The sequence below is a fragment of the Microcebus murinus genome, chromosome 11, assembly GCF_040939455.1.
Source record: "Microcebus murinus isolate Inina chromosome 11, M.murinus_Inina_mat1.0, whole genome shotgun sequence".
Taxonomy (NCBI): domain Eukaryota; kingdom Metazoa; phylum Chordata; class Mammalia; order Primates; family Cheirogaleidae; genus Microcebus; species Microcebus murinus.
This window is the reverse complement of record NC_134114.1, coordinates 70,165,545-70,182,438: the sequence shown is the minus strand read 5'-3', so window position 1 is coordinate 70,182,438 and position 16,894 is coordinate 70,165,545. Positions and strand designations below refer to the sequence as shown.

At 35.6% G+C, this 16,894-nt stretch overlaps 1 protein-coding gene and 1 long non-coding RNA gene across 9 annotated transcripts in view; one reads left to right on the top strand and one right to left on the bottom strand.

Moving 5' to 3' along the window:
- The window catches only part of MCTP1 (multiple C2 and transmembrane domain containing 1), a 496,961-nt gene that overhangs the window by 300,164 nt on the left and 179,903 nt on the right, over positions 1 to 16,894 (top strand). For all 8 annotated transcript variants that reach the window (XM_076008188.1, XM_020290177.2, XM_076008190.1 and 5 more), the window contains 2 exons: positions 3,986 to 4,156; positions 6,831 to 6,961. In XM_076008188.1, coding sequence (XP_075864303.1) covers positions 3,986 to 4,156; positions 6,831 to 6,961 — 302 coding nt within the window. The remainder of the gene's footprint in view (positions 1 to 3,985; positions 4,157 to 6,830; positions 6,962 to 16,894) is intronic.
- LOC142873748 (uncharacterized) lies at positions 4,093 to 14,144 on the bottom strand. The gene is made up of 4 exons (XR_012921715.1): positions 14,081 to 14,144; positions 13,019 to 13,109; positions 5,298 to 5,367; positions 4,093 to 4,179 (listed from the first exon to the last, which is right to left on the bottom strand). It is a non-coding gene; the product is annotated as an uncharacterized LOC142873748 (long non-coding RNA).

Sequence of the window (16,894 nt, the reverse complement as noted above, 5' to 3'; positions counted from 1 at the left end):
CATGTTGTTGACTAATTGCTTCGGACTCTGAAATTTATATTATTACCTGGTATCTTGATAATTTTTTATTAGTTCTAAACTTGGATGCATACTCCTTACGAGAGTGAATCTCAAACCTTGGTGTGAATGAGAATCACGTGGGGCACATGTTGAAATACAGGAGGATCAAGCCTGGCAATTTCAATAAATTGACTTGAGGAAAAAATTAATAAGAAAAGGAAATAAGTTAAGCTTTTTATAATTGTTCAGTAGGCTCCTACTTCTCTCTTTAAATGCTCCAAATATCTAGACCAATCTGCATTCCTGATCATTAAATTTAGAGGCAGGACTAAAGAAGGACTTAAGTAGTATAAATAATATCTATGCTAGATAATGGATAATGTTTACAATTACATTAATTAATTATATGTATTAGATTATAGCAGAAGGCCAGTCCATGTGCACTACATAACAAGGGTTCTCACACTTGAGTGCATATCAGAATCCCTGGGAGTGCCAATTAAACCAGCGTGCTGGGCTAACTCCCCGAGAGTTTCAGATGCCATTGGTCTGGATGGGGCCAAAGGATCTGAATTTCTCACAATTTCCCAGCTGATGTCAATACTGCTGGTCTATGGATCACACATTGCCATACCAAGGAAGGAAACTTTTACACAGAGCAAGTGACTTGGAAGGTGCGTTGGAGAACATCAAAATTAGTGGTGTTCAAAATTCCTTTCAGCTGCAGAATTCTGCTTATCACCACACGTCAGTGAGCTCCCCAGAACCTTGATTTGAAAAATAGGTAAAGGTAACATAAATGACTATCTTAGACAAGCTGAATCTTCATTGTTTATGGAATATACTTTTTCCTATGCAGGCCCCTAACACACAACTTCCCCACCCCCGCATACACACACAGAAGAGTGTTCTTAGTGCACTCAAGGACCTAGAGTACAGTCTTAAAGGCCAAAGATAAGGAGGCTGAGTTCAGAGATGGAGCAACATGCCCAAGTCACATAGTGAGAAAACTGCTAGAAAGGTGTGAGTGAATATTTATGTTACATGATTGTCTGTTGGTAGTCTAATTTAATTTTCTGCTTTTACCTTATAATAGTATTTCAAGTTTCTGTTCACACTTAGACTAAATATGTATCTGTTTCATGACTATATAGTTGCTCAATAAAATCTACAGCTGAATTATGGAGCTTCATTTTAGAGAAGTGCCATTTTGAACAAAAATTATTGAAGAAGCAAAAAATTACTTTAGAAATCTGAATAATATGTCTTTGGAAACTTTTTTTTTTCCCTTCTTCTTAGACTTTTGCACAGGTCACCTTAATTCTCACATATGTTAGCCCTGTTTTTGTGAAGAAATCTTCTCCTTCTTCCTCCTCCTTAGGTCCCCAAGTTGTTTTGGGAATGTTCTTCCAGGTTATAGAAAAGCATTTCATAACAACTAATGGCAGTAGGTAAAATCTCCATTAAGTTCATTTTATTCTATGAAAGCATGAAGGATCCCATGGAAAGCATTCTTTCTCTTTCCTCACTCTGTAAGTCAAGTTCATGTTCTTATGTAAAAGAATGAAAGAGGAGCAAGAAAGAAAGGGTTTCAGATATGGTATTATTAAAGAAACTAGCTTAGCATTGTTAATTGAAGATGCTTGGTAACCTGCATTGTGCTCAACTATAATTTGATGGCTTCTATAGAGTACATCGAAAATAGCATTAAGTATATTCTCCAACAAGCTGAAATACTGTAAATATAAATATACATGCATTCACATAATAGAAAAGTAAAAGGTGATTTCATGAATTGGCCATGTAGAAAAATCTATCCTGGAATATCATTTCAAATGTAATTAACCTACTTAACTGGAGAGTATCCTTTGGCGACTTTATATTGAAATCATGATTATATTTAAACCTATGAAAGAGTCTTTGCCCTAAACACCTATGTTGAGAGAAGCTCAAGAATCAAGGTCAGAAATACTGGCATTCTAATCACACATCCACCATTTATGAGCCCAACCACTCTGAGCCTCAAGTCCATCATCAGTAAAATGGGGCTAAGAGGTCTTGCCTTTCTACCTCATAGGGTTTTAGTTGAAACCAAATGATATAAGGTAAATATACATACTTTTAAATTCTAAGCTCCATATAAATGGACAGCCATTAACTCCTTGGTCTTTGCTAAAATAATTATTTCTTCTTCCTTGCCACCATATTTGTTTTCTTTCTTTCTTTCATTTCCACTCATATTCCTTAACAAAACTTTCTGATCCAAAGTTTAGAATCTGATTCTTTGGAGTCTGATGTTAGAGGCAGTTTCAATAGCAGCAAAAGTGGTTGAATCAATCTATCACACATCATAATCTATTGCTGCTCCATAGAATAATAAGTAGCATGAATCATAGAACTAAAAAAAGACCTTGACCATCATTTGGTGCAATGAATTCCAAACAATTATTTTGAGAAGCCCTTTGTTCAAATAAAATCTAATGTGGAAAGCTAATATAGAGATGGGAGCAGAGGGGCTCTAGCTGAAGTGGGCATGGAGTTCTGTGGAACTTGGAGGTGCTCCATGAACTCTCCTTTGCACTTCAGAACACACATGGACATGTAGCCCTTGAAGCTCACAGAGGTGAGGAGTTCATAGGCAAAGTCCTGCATTGGTATTAATAAGGCAGACCCACCAAGTGATGTTCAAAATTTTTTGTTCAATAAGACAGGGAAATATGCAATGTGATTTAGAAAGATTATTACTGAAATGTTCAAATATTAGAAGTATTATCTTTTGAAGAATGTGATTTTCCCTTTACTAATAAAATACTCCACAATGCATGACTTTTGATGATGACAGATAAAAATGTCTATGGCATTTCTATGCTGTGGAAAAAGGTAGGAAGTCAAAGTGGGAGGGGGAGTTATACAAAACAGGCTGTAACTTTATAACATTAATGTAGAAGATATTAGGCAAAAAGTAGGGCTAATTTATAATTCAGAAGCATACTTAGAGGTTCAGAGTAATGTCAAGTTTTCTCATGAAATGACCATAAGTGAAAAAATACTTGATAATATAAAATGATTACTTTTATAGTCCTGCTTGATACTGAATAGAGATTGAAAATGTTTTAACATTTACTACTTTCTCTGGCTTGTTGTATATACTGTTTAGTTCAAAAAGATTATGTGGACATTTTTAGTAGACTTGGTAATTTTTTAAAAATCTTATTTTGTTCACTGGCTTAAATGCTGTGGTTTAGAATTGAACACAATAAAAATCATTGAAGAAAATATTCAAATACTGGAATGTGAAATAAATCCAGAAATATATTTGCCACTATAAATCACATATATAATTTTTAAATTAATTTTAAATATTTGTGATGCAAGTTTCAGGCATAAGTAAGACATCTTGGGTGGGCATATTGATTTTGTTTTCTGTCCTGTGGTACCTTAAATTGTTCTTAAGTGAGCTGAAACCCAATTACTCCTAATGTGGCAAGAAAAAAGGTTTTAAATTATCTGAATACTACTTGCAACTAATCTTACAACTAAAACCACCTGTAAAATCCATTTGTAACACAAAAAAGAGACCTTCAAAAACATAGAGTTAAAAATTAACTACCACAGTGTGAATGAGGCCTTTGTTATTTATAATATTTATATTATACATATTTTGACCTAGGCTTATTTGACACATATGCAGATGTTCTCTGATGTTCCTGAAGTCCCTACATGTTATAATTGTAAGAGTTGAAAAGCTTGACTGTATTTTTAGTACTCATCTCTTTTATGCAACAAGCATATTTATCAAAATTTCACAATTTGTTAATAATTTTATAATACATAATACTCCATAAATTACTTTTATTTTTTAAAAATTATAACTGCCTATTCTTTATTTTTTTGAAAAATTATGACAACAGAGGAAAGGGTAAAGCCAAATGAGGTATTTGGGTTTAAAACATAATAACCTAACTCGGTTTTCTTTTGCCAAAAGTTTCAGACCCAAAGTGTACGTCTGTCAGACCTACACAGAAAATCACATCTTTGGAGAGGGATAGTCAGCATCACCTTGATTGAAGGGAGAGACCTCAAGGCCATGGATTCCAATGGGTTGAGCGACCCCTACGTGAAGTTCCGGCTTGGGCATCAGAAGTACAAGAGCAAGGTAGCCACATCTCCATTGTGTTCCTGTCCACATTTGGAAGGCATTGCTTGGTTAATAGCTACGCTTTGGGAAATGAAAACACTAGATAATTTTCTAAATGCTTACTAGAACTTCTTTGAACATCATGTCAGAAAACAAGACCAACAATTGTATTACATTTCTTACTTTATGTGGTAGGTGACCTTGGGTAAACTACTTAACTTCTCTATGTCTCAATTTCTTCATGTCTAACACAGGAAGAGTGGTAGAAACCATCTCTTGGCATAACTATGACGATTAAAAAAACAATAACAATCTAGAAAAAAACGTAGTTGATGCCTGGCACATAAAGTGCTCAAAGAGTATTGGCTATTAATATTTTTATAAGTAGTGCTAATATCAGTACTACAAATAACATTATTTTACATGCCATAAAATTCTTTGTACATTATTCTGAGGCATTTTTTTCAACCTGACTTATACCAGTGCAAATTCCAAATTTTTAAATTTATTTAGAAAACAAAGGGCCAAATTCTTCCTGTCACTATAAGCAATGTGCCATAGGACAAGTTACTTTGTCTCCCCATGCTTCAATTTCCCCATTTGTAAAACTGACAATTAAAATAATACATACCTAACAAAATTATTGGGAAGATTAAATGAATATAAGTTATGCATGTAAAGGCCTTAGAATACTGCCTTGTCCATCATAAGCACTCAGTAAATGTTAATAGCAGAAGGAAGAGGAGGAGTGACAACAGTAGTAATAAGTATATCATGTAGTAACAATTACATTAATAGTAATAATAAGTGAACAAAGTCATAATAATTAGTAAAGGTCATAATAGTCATAGCTATATTTGGGGTGCATGTCTTATCTGTGCTGTATTCAACTGTGACCTCTTTACCGGTCATTTTTTTACAGCTGGTGTTCATAGATATCTTAGGACAACTGATCATCTCCATCCTATATTCAAGATCACATTCCATTTTGATGAGAATTACTTTACTTTGGTGTCATCATTTTTATGTATTTTTGATAACCATCCTGTCTGGGTCCCTTCCAGCCCAGGAAGTTTTCATCAGTACTTAAGGTAGTTAGAATTTCATGGAACTGATTTGTTAGTGGGCAGCAGACACTGCTAACAGGCTGATTGGTTACCATAAGGAGTGTCCACATGGAAAAGGAAGACATCACTTTGATATGAAGGAACCATATGGAAAAAATAATCCTACAAAAGAAAAACAAAAAGTCTGTTTATGGCCAGATAAGAAAGACAGATCATACCCCAAAATACCATAGGAATGCATCTGAGCCCAATTGCAAGACATTTGAATTATAGCATTTATCGAATGCCATCTATTTTTTTTCCTGCCATTAGGCTTAATAACATATTTTAAAGTAACTACTGATTCCAAAAATAGGTACCTGTGGCCACTTCTATCTTTTCCTTTCTCAATTAATACCATTTTCATGTTCTAGTAGGCTTAAAACATTAGTTATTTTTATAGTTCTGCTCTTTAGGTATGAAATATGAAACCCAGCTATGGACATGTGTCTCTCTTTGCTCTTTCTTAACATGATCTATTGCTGATTAATTTCAGATTATGAACTTTAAAAATTGTGATTCATTTGCATTACCTTTGCACATAACATACTTCATTGCTTTCAAACTCTTTACATCTGAAGATCTGTCTGTCATACATTAAAAAGAGAAAAGGCCACTGCACACCCTCCTGCTAAAAGGAAAGAACAGTCAAACAAATATGAGTGTTGTTTAACCAACTGGTGAATGGAATTTTAAAAGACATCAATATGGGTCACTTTGTTCATTGATTCTACCAGGTGTCTTATCTGAATAATGGAAGATACAAAATTGTACTTTAGATAAGAGATCTTTCTTCTATATGCAACATGAGGAATATATATATCCATATATATATGTACATACCCATATATACTCACATATACTCATTAATTTGCAAACATTTTTGGCATATGGTTTTGGGGGAAGAGTCCTGAAGCTCTAATCAAAGACTTTGGGAGTTAGAGTCTAGATACAACAACACCTTAACCTTAAGGGAGTCACTTAAACTCTAGGTCTTAGTTTCTCTATAAAATGGGAATAGTACATCAGTGCTACAATTCTAAGGTAAAAGTTTGTTTGACCACCCCAATGCTACTTACATTTTCCTTCTGCTCCGTTAGAACTTCATAGTCTGTTTTTCTTGTGCTCAGCTCAGGATTCCAGTGAGTGGGGGGAGCAAGAACAACAACAACAAAGAAACTCTTGGTCTCCTCATCATCTTTTATTATGAAATAACTTACTACGAGTTGTGTCTTCATGCATTAACTGTGATTATATAAAACAAATGCTGGGATTTCACAGGGAGCTATTGCATTTATACACTATTTACCTTTCCTTCATAATTTATATTTCTCATCTGTTATTTAAGATAGTCAAGGGATGCCTCTTGATTTTCAGGATGTGTCCTTTGGGGTCCATGTAGGAATTATGTAGTAAAGATGCTGGAGATCCAAGGCCTCATTTCCATTATTTCTGGAATGTTTTGTTCAGATAGCACACTGACATTCTTTTCCAGATACCATAGTACCTAAAGTTTGATTTAGTGTATCAAAAAAATTTTTTAAAGCTGCTATCAGTAAGACAGTAATGAATTTTTGGTTTTCCAGATTATGCCAAAAACTTTGAATCCTCAGTGGAGAGAACAATTTGATTTTCATCTCTATGAAGAAAGAGGAGGAATCATCGATATCACTGCATGGGACAAAGATGCTGGGAAAAGGGATGATTTCATTGGCAGGTTTGTACAAGTTGGTATTTTTGGTTCACCCTAGAGAGAGGGAATTTTTGTTAAGGAAATATTTACTTTAAGTCTAGTTGTTGTGGATGATCTGTACTGTCGAAGAAAGAGACCTTACCATGCTAAGGCAAAACTGAAAAATAGATTCAAAAACTGACCAGTAGGTGGCAGTTTTGACCAGTTGATGGACACGGGCTATCTGAATATGATATCCAGAATTTTCTCCAGATGTCAGAAAAATTGTGCGTAAAAGTTATGGGAGTTGAGAAAGAGGAATTTCATCTGATATAAGATACCTACAGGAACAAAGAGCATATTCATAGTCTGTACAGTGATCTTAGATAATATTTATTTTCATAAAGCATATTGTGACCGTAAAATGGATTATTTTCAACAACTCCCTACAAGGTAGAGAGTCTTTATAATCTCTTAGGAGTTCATAAATCTGTAAAGAGTTTCCAAGTTTTAGTGGAAGCATGTAAGTGAGGCAGATCCATGTTAATCTGATAATGCATCCAACAAAGGAGTATTCTGAGGTTTACACGACATTTTCCCACAAAGTCAAGGTTATTTGAATGACTACTTGAATTATATGAATTGTTCTTATTTTAAAGCCTATTTTTATACTTTTCATTAGTTATGTATGTGTCTTTGTAGCAAAATACATTGAAACCTGCCAATACTGATATTAAAGCATGGCGTACCGAAGAATTTGTTCATTTAAAAAAAATATTTCTTCTTTGTAGTTCACATGAATTCCAAGTCTTTAAACATACAGCCTGAGGAAAATTCATGCATACTAATAGTAAAGGGAATTTTACTCTAGAAAAGTAAGAACAGGAATCCAACCCAATATATTTATCTCTTCATTTTTTTGTGATTCTGGTATGTCTTAAGCAATAAATAGTATTCTTCATAGGGTTATAAAGTAAGAGGTCAAAGATGAGCTTCAGTTAACTTTTACTATTTTACTTATAAAATGAAATTGGAAAAACACCACTGTAATCTAATCCTATGTTACATTTCAATCCTTTTTAAGGTGTTAGTCTTTATTGCACATTTTTTCCCTTCCTTAAAACAGGATTCTCAGAGTTGTCTCAAAATTTTATCTTGTTCTCTTTGGGATATACCACCAGCTTAAATAGTGGTATACATCAGTTAATATTTCAAATACATTTCATTATAATTATATATTCATGATTCTATCTCCCTCAATAGGCTATAAGCTCTTTCAAGTAGATTCCACCTAGCTATTCCTAGAACAATTAATTTATTTTCATAGTTTATAAAAAACACTAGTTATGTTTGGTGACCACAAGATAATAAGAATGGTGGTCATGTGAAACTTGCTATCTCAATCTCATTACTTTGTATTCAACCTTGTTATAAAATAATGAAGGAAACTATACTCTAAAATATACTGGCTTTCTGTACTTCTAGGTATATACTATATAAAGTCCTTCCTATTTCTTTTTCTCTTCTTTTTTTTAATAATGACATATGTCTTTTGTGTATTTTTTCTTTAGGAAGAATGTCCAAATTTAGAAATTATGAAAATTGTATATTTCTTAGCCCATTTGGCACTGACCTTTCCCTTTTCTTTACTTGATAATATTAGGAATTTTTCAAGGGCAGAAATAATTGGCAGAGGGGTAGACCTGTTTCTCTCACTTCACCTTGTTTCTAAGGGTTTGTCCACATTTCAGCACACTTTGAGAGAACAGTGACAAATAGCTAGATAGAAGATCATGGAGATTGCTCTATATACCTGTGGAAGCTAAGAAAGTCTTATGAGGTTTGGAAAAATTAGAATAAATCAATTTTGGGTCATATGCCAAACATAACTATCTATTTAAGCTCAAGTTTTAGAGCACAGTTGTAGATAAGACAGCTCTTTGAGTATCAATTTAAGCTGGTTTACACAATGAAGGGAGTGAGTATTGAATTTTGAGATAATCAAAGATAGGCAATAGAAACATGTTACACACTACTAATTTAACGTAGATGCCTGTTGCAGAAAAAGTGATATGGTGAATCATCATTTCAAATTTACTTGATGTCCAGATAGAACCAGAAATCTCATTGTCTAACTTTATGCTTGTTGAGTTGTACTTTAAACACTTTGTGTCACTGAAAACAATATACTAATATTATTATACCTAAGAATCAGGTAAGTTGTGTTTGTTTATTTGAAGGATGAATAGTAACAGCAGAGATAATGCAGATTATAATAGAATTACTAAATTCCTAGAATACTTTAGAAGTGAATTGAGTTACCTTCCCATTAAATTTGAGTTCTCGGAGTAAAGTAACAAAAGTAAGACTGCCATTGTGACTTTCTGTCTCCTTTTACCAGCTATGATTGCAGCATTCTATGTCCATTAATTTAGAAACTAGAGACTATTCTGAGAGTTGGCTGGTGGCTGCTAAGTAAATTTAAAGTTGGTCATGAAGGGTAATACTATTCCTTCAATGGCTAATAAGTTTTTAATAGGTATTATCTGAGTCCCATATTTGAGAACACTTCTATGAATTAGATTATCTATGTAGACTAGTTTCTTGTCCTCTGGTTTTGTTATTCATTTTATTTTCCATTTTGTGGTCATGTACAATTTTTGAAAATATGTTTTGTAAATGTAAACTCAGTAACAGGATATTCTTGTTTGTTTCATAATGAAAAGAAGACTGGCTATGAATGAAGGAACTACTTGCAAATCGGGAGTGTCGAAACAATTAAAACTATTTTAGCACTGAACATTACCCACTTCCATTCTTACCTGAACCCGCTCAGTCAGGCTTTTGCCCCTGAACAGTCCACCAAAACTGCTCTTGTCAAAGTCACTGGTGACCACCACATTGTTTAATCCAATGGCCAGTTTTCAATCTTCATCTTCTCCTGACCCAGCAGCATGCTGGACTCGTCTAATTACTTCCTTACCTTGAAACACTTTTCTCATTTGCCTTCCAGGACATTGCACTCTCCTAGTTTTCTTCTTACCTCATTTCATGCTCCTTCTTGATCTCCATCACAGATTTTTCTTCATCTCCCTTATATTGTAGTTTTGGAGAGCCTTAGAGCTCACTCTTTGGGCGTCTTACTCCCATGGTGACTTCATCCTTTTTTGTGCTTTCCATACTAGCTATAGGTTGACAAGTACAAATGTACAGCTCCATTCTGTAACTCTTCTCTGAACTCCAGATTCCTGTATCCAATTGCCCCTTTGATGTTACCACTTGAATGTCTAATAGGTTTCCTCAGTTTAGCATGTCCAGAGCTAAACTTCTGGCCTCCAGCCCCTCTTCTTCCTGCAGGCTTCTCCCTTGTTTGTGGCCAACACTAAAATTCTTAGAGCTGTTTTTGATTCCTTTCTTTCTCTCACTCATCAAATCCATTAGCAACCTGGTAACTTTTCCTTCAAAGCGTATTCAGAATTCACTACCTCTCGTCTCTATCCTTATAATTCTGGTTGAAGCCACCATTAGCTTTCGTGTGACAATAGCAACAGCCTCTTGTTCTTCCTTCCACACTTTCCCTCCCACAACAGTCTGTTTCCAGTATAGCAGCCAGAGTAATATTTTTAAAATGTGAATAAAATAGTTTAACTCTTCTGCTCAAAACCCTTGAATTGTTTTGCATGGTAATCTGGGCAAAATCCAAGACCTTACGTTGGCCTATAATGCTCTGTAGAGCATGGCTACCCCCTGCCCTAAACTCCTCCTGTTTCCCCCCACCCTTCTACTCTTTCCCAGCCATGCTGCCCTCTTGCTGTTCCTCAAACACACCTGACACCCTTCTACCCCAGGGCCTTTCCCTCCATCTGGCACACTCTTTTTTCAGGGATCCACCTACCTGCCTTGCTTTTTTGCCACCTTTAGGTCTATGCACACATATCACACCAGGGAGGCATCCAAACCAAGTCTATTTAAAATTGAACCTCCTTTCCTTGGCATTCCCTTTCCCCTGTTCTACTGTGTGTTCTCCACTAATGTAAGCACCATTTAAACAATGCATCTCATTTATTTTCCCTCACTGGAATGTAAGCTCCACAGAAGGCAGGGGTTCTTGAGTGTTTTGTTCACTGAAGCATCTTCAATACTTAGACTAGTATCCCATAATAGGTCCTCAATAAATATTTGCTGGATTTGAACGGAAATACTCTAAGCTTGATTTAATACTGGAAGTTATGCCTCTTTGCTCTCTGAATGCATACTGATCTGACACCAAGCGTTAATGAAAAGGCAATTAAAAGAACATGACTTAGTGGAAGGTACAAAGTTTCAGTGTGATTGTGGAAAGATGTTTGAGTATAATGCCAAAGAGGAGAATTAATGTGTTAAAGTATAAAAATGTCTAATCTTTATACTTAAAAAATAATAAATTGTTGTATTTGAGGAAAAAATAGCCTATACATTTACCAAGGTGTTTATATCATAACTTTTTATCATCATGATAGCCATGCTGTCAAATTTTACGTAAAAATAAATTTATCATGAATGGAAAGAAATAATCATAATGGTGCTTTATAGCGCCCTATTACATACATTAGCTCAACACTATAGGGTAACAAGGCTGCTTCATATTATACCAATTTTACAGATGAAAATAGTGAGGCCAAAGGAGGTTAAGAGCTTGCTTGGCTAGTATGCAACTGGGGTGACTGATCTTAGGCTCAAACCCAGGACTCCAGACCCTAAAGTCCATGCTTGTTTCACCCCAATCTTGTATTTAATGTGTTTTCTTGAAGCCACTGAGTGATCAATAAAATGCCAAGTACTCAGTAAACCAATTGAGGTTATGCACACCATATTGCAAGTTTGAACAACAAATTTTACCTGTCGCTGAACTACAAATTTCAAGTGAAGGTGAAATAATGTTAATCTGCATGTAATTATTTAACTTTCTGATCACCTGCATTTTGGCAGGCAAGACGGACTGCCACCTTTACGATAATCAGCTAATAAATCCTCGTGATTGTTACACTTTTATGCAGAGCAGTAATCTGAACAAATTGGCTGCTGACAGCTGCGGTAAATTGCCAAGAATGAGTGCTGTCAGAGAACAAGTTGTTTTTATGAACGTGCAGAATAAGTAAATCCTGTGTCATGCAATTTTATCCAGTTGGAGTTATTTGCAATCCAATATAGCAAGATTTATAGCATTATTTATTAGTGTGCAAAATGCGTGTTTATCTTTAAAGCGGCATTGATTTGGGGTACATATATTTTAAGTTGGTGAATTGCTACTGACTTAATTTGTTGCATTGTTCTCAGGGCCTAGGCATTGATACTACCCACATCACCATGCTACAAATGTAAGCTTGAGTAGAGAGCTTAATTTTAACAGCCTTTCTATTAATGATATATGATAAGAAAAACTTACTCTAAAATGGTAAGTTCTGGATGAAGAACAAATGCTTTCAAATTCTAAAACCGTATAAATAAATCTATGGCTCTGTATTTAATGCTGAGGAGAAGGGAATGTGGGGTGTGTAGATGCACACAAGTGTGTTCAGTTTCAGTATGGCAAATGAGGGAAACAGCCTTGACTTTGGATCTTAACCAAACTTAATGATTTTTTAAGGTTGAAAGCCAATGCATTTGAGCACTTGACTCTCTATAGATTCTGATTTGAAATGTTTCTTACTTGTGACACCCAAACTATGATGATTCTTTTACTTTCTATGTAAAAAAGAGTAGAAACAATCCTGCTTCATTTTTAATTTGAAAACACAGAAAATTATAAACCAAAGGGAGTTTTTAAAAATGAAATCATTACATTTTATTATTTTTTGTACTAAAGATTGAAGTATTTCATTAGAGAGTTAGACAATATTTAAATAAAAAATAGAGTGTGTCATTTTTTTTGTCTTGGTTTTTCATAAATTCAAGCTAAACCAAATATATTAAGATTTTAATCCCTTTTCTTACATGGGTTACTGTTTTTTCTTCTGATGATTTTCTGAGAAAGTTTAAACTTATTGCAATATTTCTTAAATAACTGGAAAAGTTTCCAAAGACAGTTTCCATGTACCGCTGTATGTATATTATATAGCTTACCTTCAAGTCAATGAACAGGAAATTATACAAGTTTGCAGAAGTATGTTCTGATAAAGCAGTCTCCCCAAAGACAGTTGAACAGTGAGAATTTCTAACAACAGAAAGGCAGTAAGAGCGTTTAGCATTTTGTAATGTCAAGAGATAGAATAAAAATTTCTGCATAATCATGGAACTTGAAAACGTTTTAGCAGTTCCATATTGAATTCTTTAAAATGTTAGACATTCTAAGGAGTTTATGTATTAATTTATAATATAACATGTTCTAAAATATGTATCATTACACTAATATAAAATAGTTCTCACATACCAAGATATCTCAAAAAGCTTCATAAAATTTATTGTTAAATTTATTAAAAATTATGTAAAATTTTGTTTTTAAAAATCTCCCCCACTCCACTGCATAGAAGCTCGTCTTCCTACTCTGCAGGTTGCATGTTTAAGTGTCTTGCCAATCATGACAGCTTCAAACTATCATGAACTAATACTTTAAGACATAACATACATTTAGAAATTCATTGTTAAAGAGAGCAGATGTAAATTTCTACTGCAAATATATTCTGCTTGATGATTTGGGATTGTTTTGTCTGAATTCTTTCTTGATCTGGTCCTACCAGATTCTGGGCTGGGAATCATAATGTGACTGCCACAGAACTCAAGTGGGGGGAAAGTGTCAGCTCTGCACATTCTTGTTTATCATTGCTGTTCACTTGTGCTTGTTCAATTAGCATTATCTTCAATCCACAGTTCCCTTACTGGGACCTTTTAAAGCCAATTGTCCATTTTGTGAGGATTAGTTTAGTTAAAACTAGATTATATAATCCGTAAATCCACTTAACAGGGCGTGTATGCTCTGCAATTCAGAGAAGGCAAGTGAGCACGGAAGGGTGCCACCACCGTCAGCCCCTTCGTGTGACGCAGCTCCTGAGCTTCCCTCTAAATATTTGGGGCCATCTGTGACGTTGCTGATGTGTGGGCCGCCTGTGTTCATAATGCATATGTCAGATATTGATGAGGCTTGATTTCTGGCTTATTTTTAAATTAAAAATAATCCAAAAAACTTACTTCCTGTACCCCAGGAGACTTGTCCGTTTACACCCAGGGTGCTAATCACAAGACTATTTCATCTGGAAAGAAATGGTGTTGGTCATTGGTTCAGGGATGGCAGATGGAAAGGCAGGGGAGAAAAAAGGGGATAAGAACTCTGTGATTTTTTTTTTGTTCAACTCTTAGAGGGAGATGTCAGTAAAGACATCAACACTCCTTTCATGTGGTTACATAATTCAAGGTGTGTGTGTGTGTGTGTGTGTGTGTGTGTGTTTTATGTGCAAAGGACTTTAAGCTCTGATATGGAAGTTAGGAAATGTGCTTCAAGTTCTTGTCATTACTTAATTTCTCTGAGCCTTAATTTCCCCATTTGTGAAATGAGAGGGAAAGTAGCTCTGAAATCTTCAGTTTTGAATCTGTTTTGATTATTGGATTGATTGATTGATGAGTTGGGTTTGGTACAGATAGTTTGAATTCTCCAATATCAAACTAAGGCAAATGTGATAGTATAACCAGATATATTTACATAGCACTTTCAACTTTTCAAAGTACTCTTTCATCTATTATTCCTGTGTTCATAGAGTTATAACTCGATGCAAAGAGCAGGCATATTTTCAAAACAAATGTCCATTTGATAAATGAGGAAAGCTGACGCACAAAGAGTGTAAGAGACTTGCTTAATATCACAACACTAATGAATAATTGAGCTTTATTCAAATTTCAGTGTTCTAAACTCCTGGACATGGACTCTGAAGCCAAGTAACTTTGTTCAGAGCAACACAGAGTCTGTGGTAATTCTGGAAACAAGAATCTGAGAAGCCAGAATGTTGAGAAGGTGCTGAATCTCCACAATCTAACAGAGAGGACCTGCCACTTAAACACTTAATAAAGAGAGAATGAATTTATGAAGGAGTGATCAAAATGAGTGTTAGAAATCAAATCACTTTCTAGACAGACAATATAGTAGAAGTAGAATGAGCACATTATGTACTAGTGTCAGGTCTGCTGCTATGAAGTACTGTTATCACAGGTGAATTATTGGCCTCTCTTAACCCCCATTTCCTTGTCCATAAGTGCTTTAATACAGTACACTGATTATATTCCAGGTGCTGTGCTAGGTGCAAAGAATAAGACATTGTTTTTGCTTTCAAAGTGTTTTAGGATATTGAGAAAGACAAATGCAATAAGAATTAGTAATTTCAATGAGAATTGTAATATCTTCCCAAGTAGAGGGGTTACCTTGTCCAAATATAAAGAAACAGGTAGTCCTAGCAGGGATGTTGGGATAGTGATATACCTTCTGGAATGACAAGTAGTAAATATGCATCAGCAAGTGACACACAAACTAGATGGTAGATCAGGGAGGGCACTGTTGGCTTGCTTAGGATTCTCGTAAGCAGGGGAAAGCCATGAGATGAACATGGTCAGGCTTGCGTTTTAGACATCCTTAACTGAGAGGGTTGAACTGCATTAATGGTCATTGCCTTAGCTCTCTAGAAAACAGAGCTTGAGGCAATGGTTAGGTGCTGGTGCTTTACTGTCTGTAGGATCCCTGACAGCAACAGCAAGGGAGAAAGAACATGAGCACAGAAGGTTAGGAAGCAATAGAAGGCGATATGTTCGTGGACTAGTCACTATTTTCTGTGTTTCAGGGACACAGCTGATTGCTTAGCATGTGCACCCACAAGGCCGCGTATGGACAAGCAACATGGAGAATAACATTTTAGAACAGTCTATGAGAGAAAGGAGATTTAGGATGTTAGCTTCCCATCTCCTATTCCATTGATCAGAGTTCACCCCACACAGAGACAACTTCTGCATTGGTTCATCTGGCTTTCCTCTGGCTTCCTTGGCAGTTGGTCTGGGAGCCAGATCTTATCCCCACAGTGTGGCTTTGCATTCAAGTGCAAAAGTGACCTTAGAAGCCAGAAGATCTAGACAAGGGGCAGCTAGGGTGGGTCCACATTGGCAGCCTAGGGGAGAAGCTGGCCATTTTGATAAGTGAGATATTGGCCAACCCCAGGTAGACCCATGAGGACCCAAGCACAGTCAATTGGTCCTGATGGGGGGGATGAAGATCAGCCCCAGGGAGGCCCAGCAGAGCAGCTAAGGCACAACAGGCAGCTGAGGGCCCAGGAGACCATGGTTCCAGAAGAATCCATGGAGGTGCATAAGATGTGTCAGGTATGTTTACAAATCACACATGTGGAACCCCCAATATACAACAGATATAAGGGAACCAAAGAGGAGAGTCCACACCCCTTTTACTTAGACTCCCTCCTATCATGAGCTTTGAGGCACACCCTACAGCTCCTTGCAATGTGACTTGAAATTAGATTTGATTAGATGCCTTCTCACACCAGCGTTCAGTATATTTTCTTGTACTATATCTAGGAAATAATATTTCATTGCCTATAACATAAACCTCTTTTCATAGTTTTTTTGGCTTCTGGGATTGCAAAGAAAGGAAGACGTAGCAAGCGTAAACATGGAAAGAGTTATAACAAATTGTTGAATTGGGGATTATTGAGAATTAAAAGTTCATCTAGTTAGATTAACTCACAATTACAGATGAGAAAACTGAAATTCAAGAGGTTAACTTGTCTTGAAAAAGGTCATACAACTAATTAGTGAGAGACGGAGGGCCAGCACCAAGGGAATCTAATTCCCAGTCTCGGGATCTTTACTCTATGTGTTTGTGAATGTATCTGTGAACATATTTTTAGAGTTCATAAATTTGTTTCAGTGATTTTATGATTTTGCATTTTCATTTTGATAACAATATGAAACTGTTAACATGTCCCTCTTTTGGACCATGTGGATGACCACCTA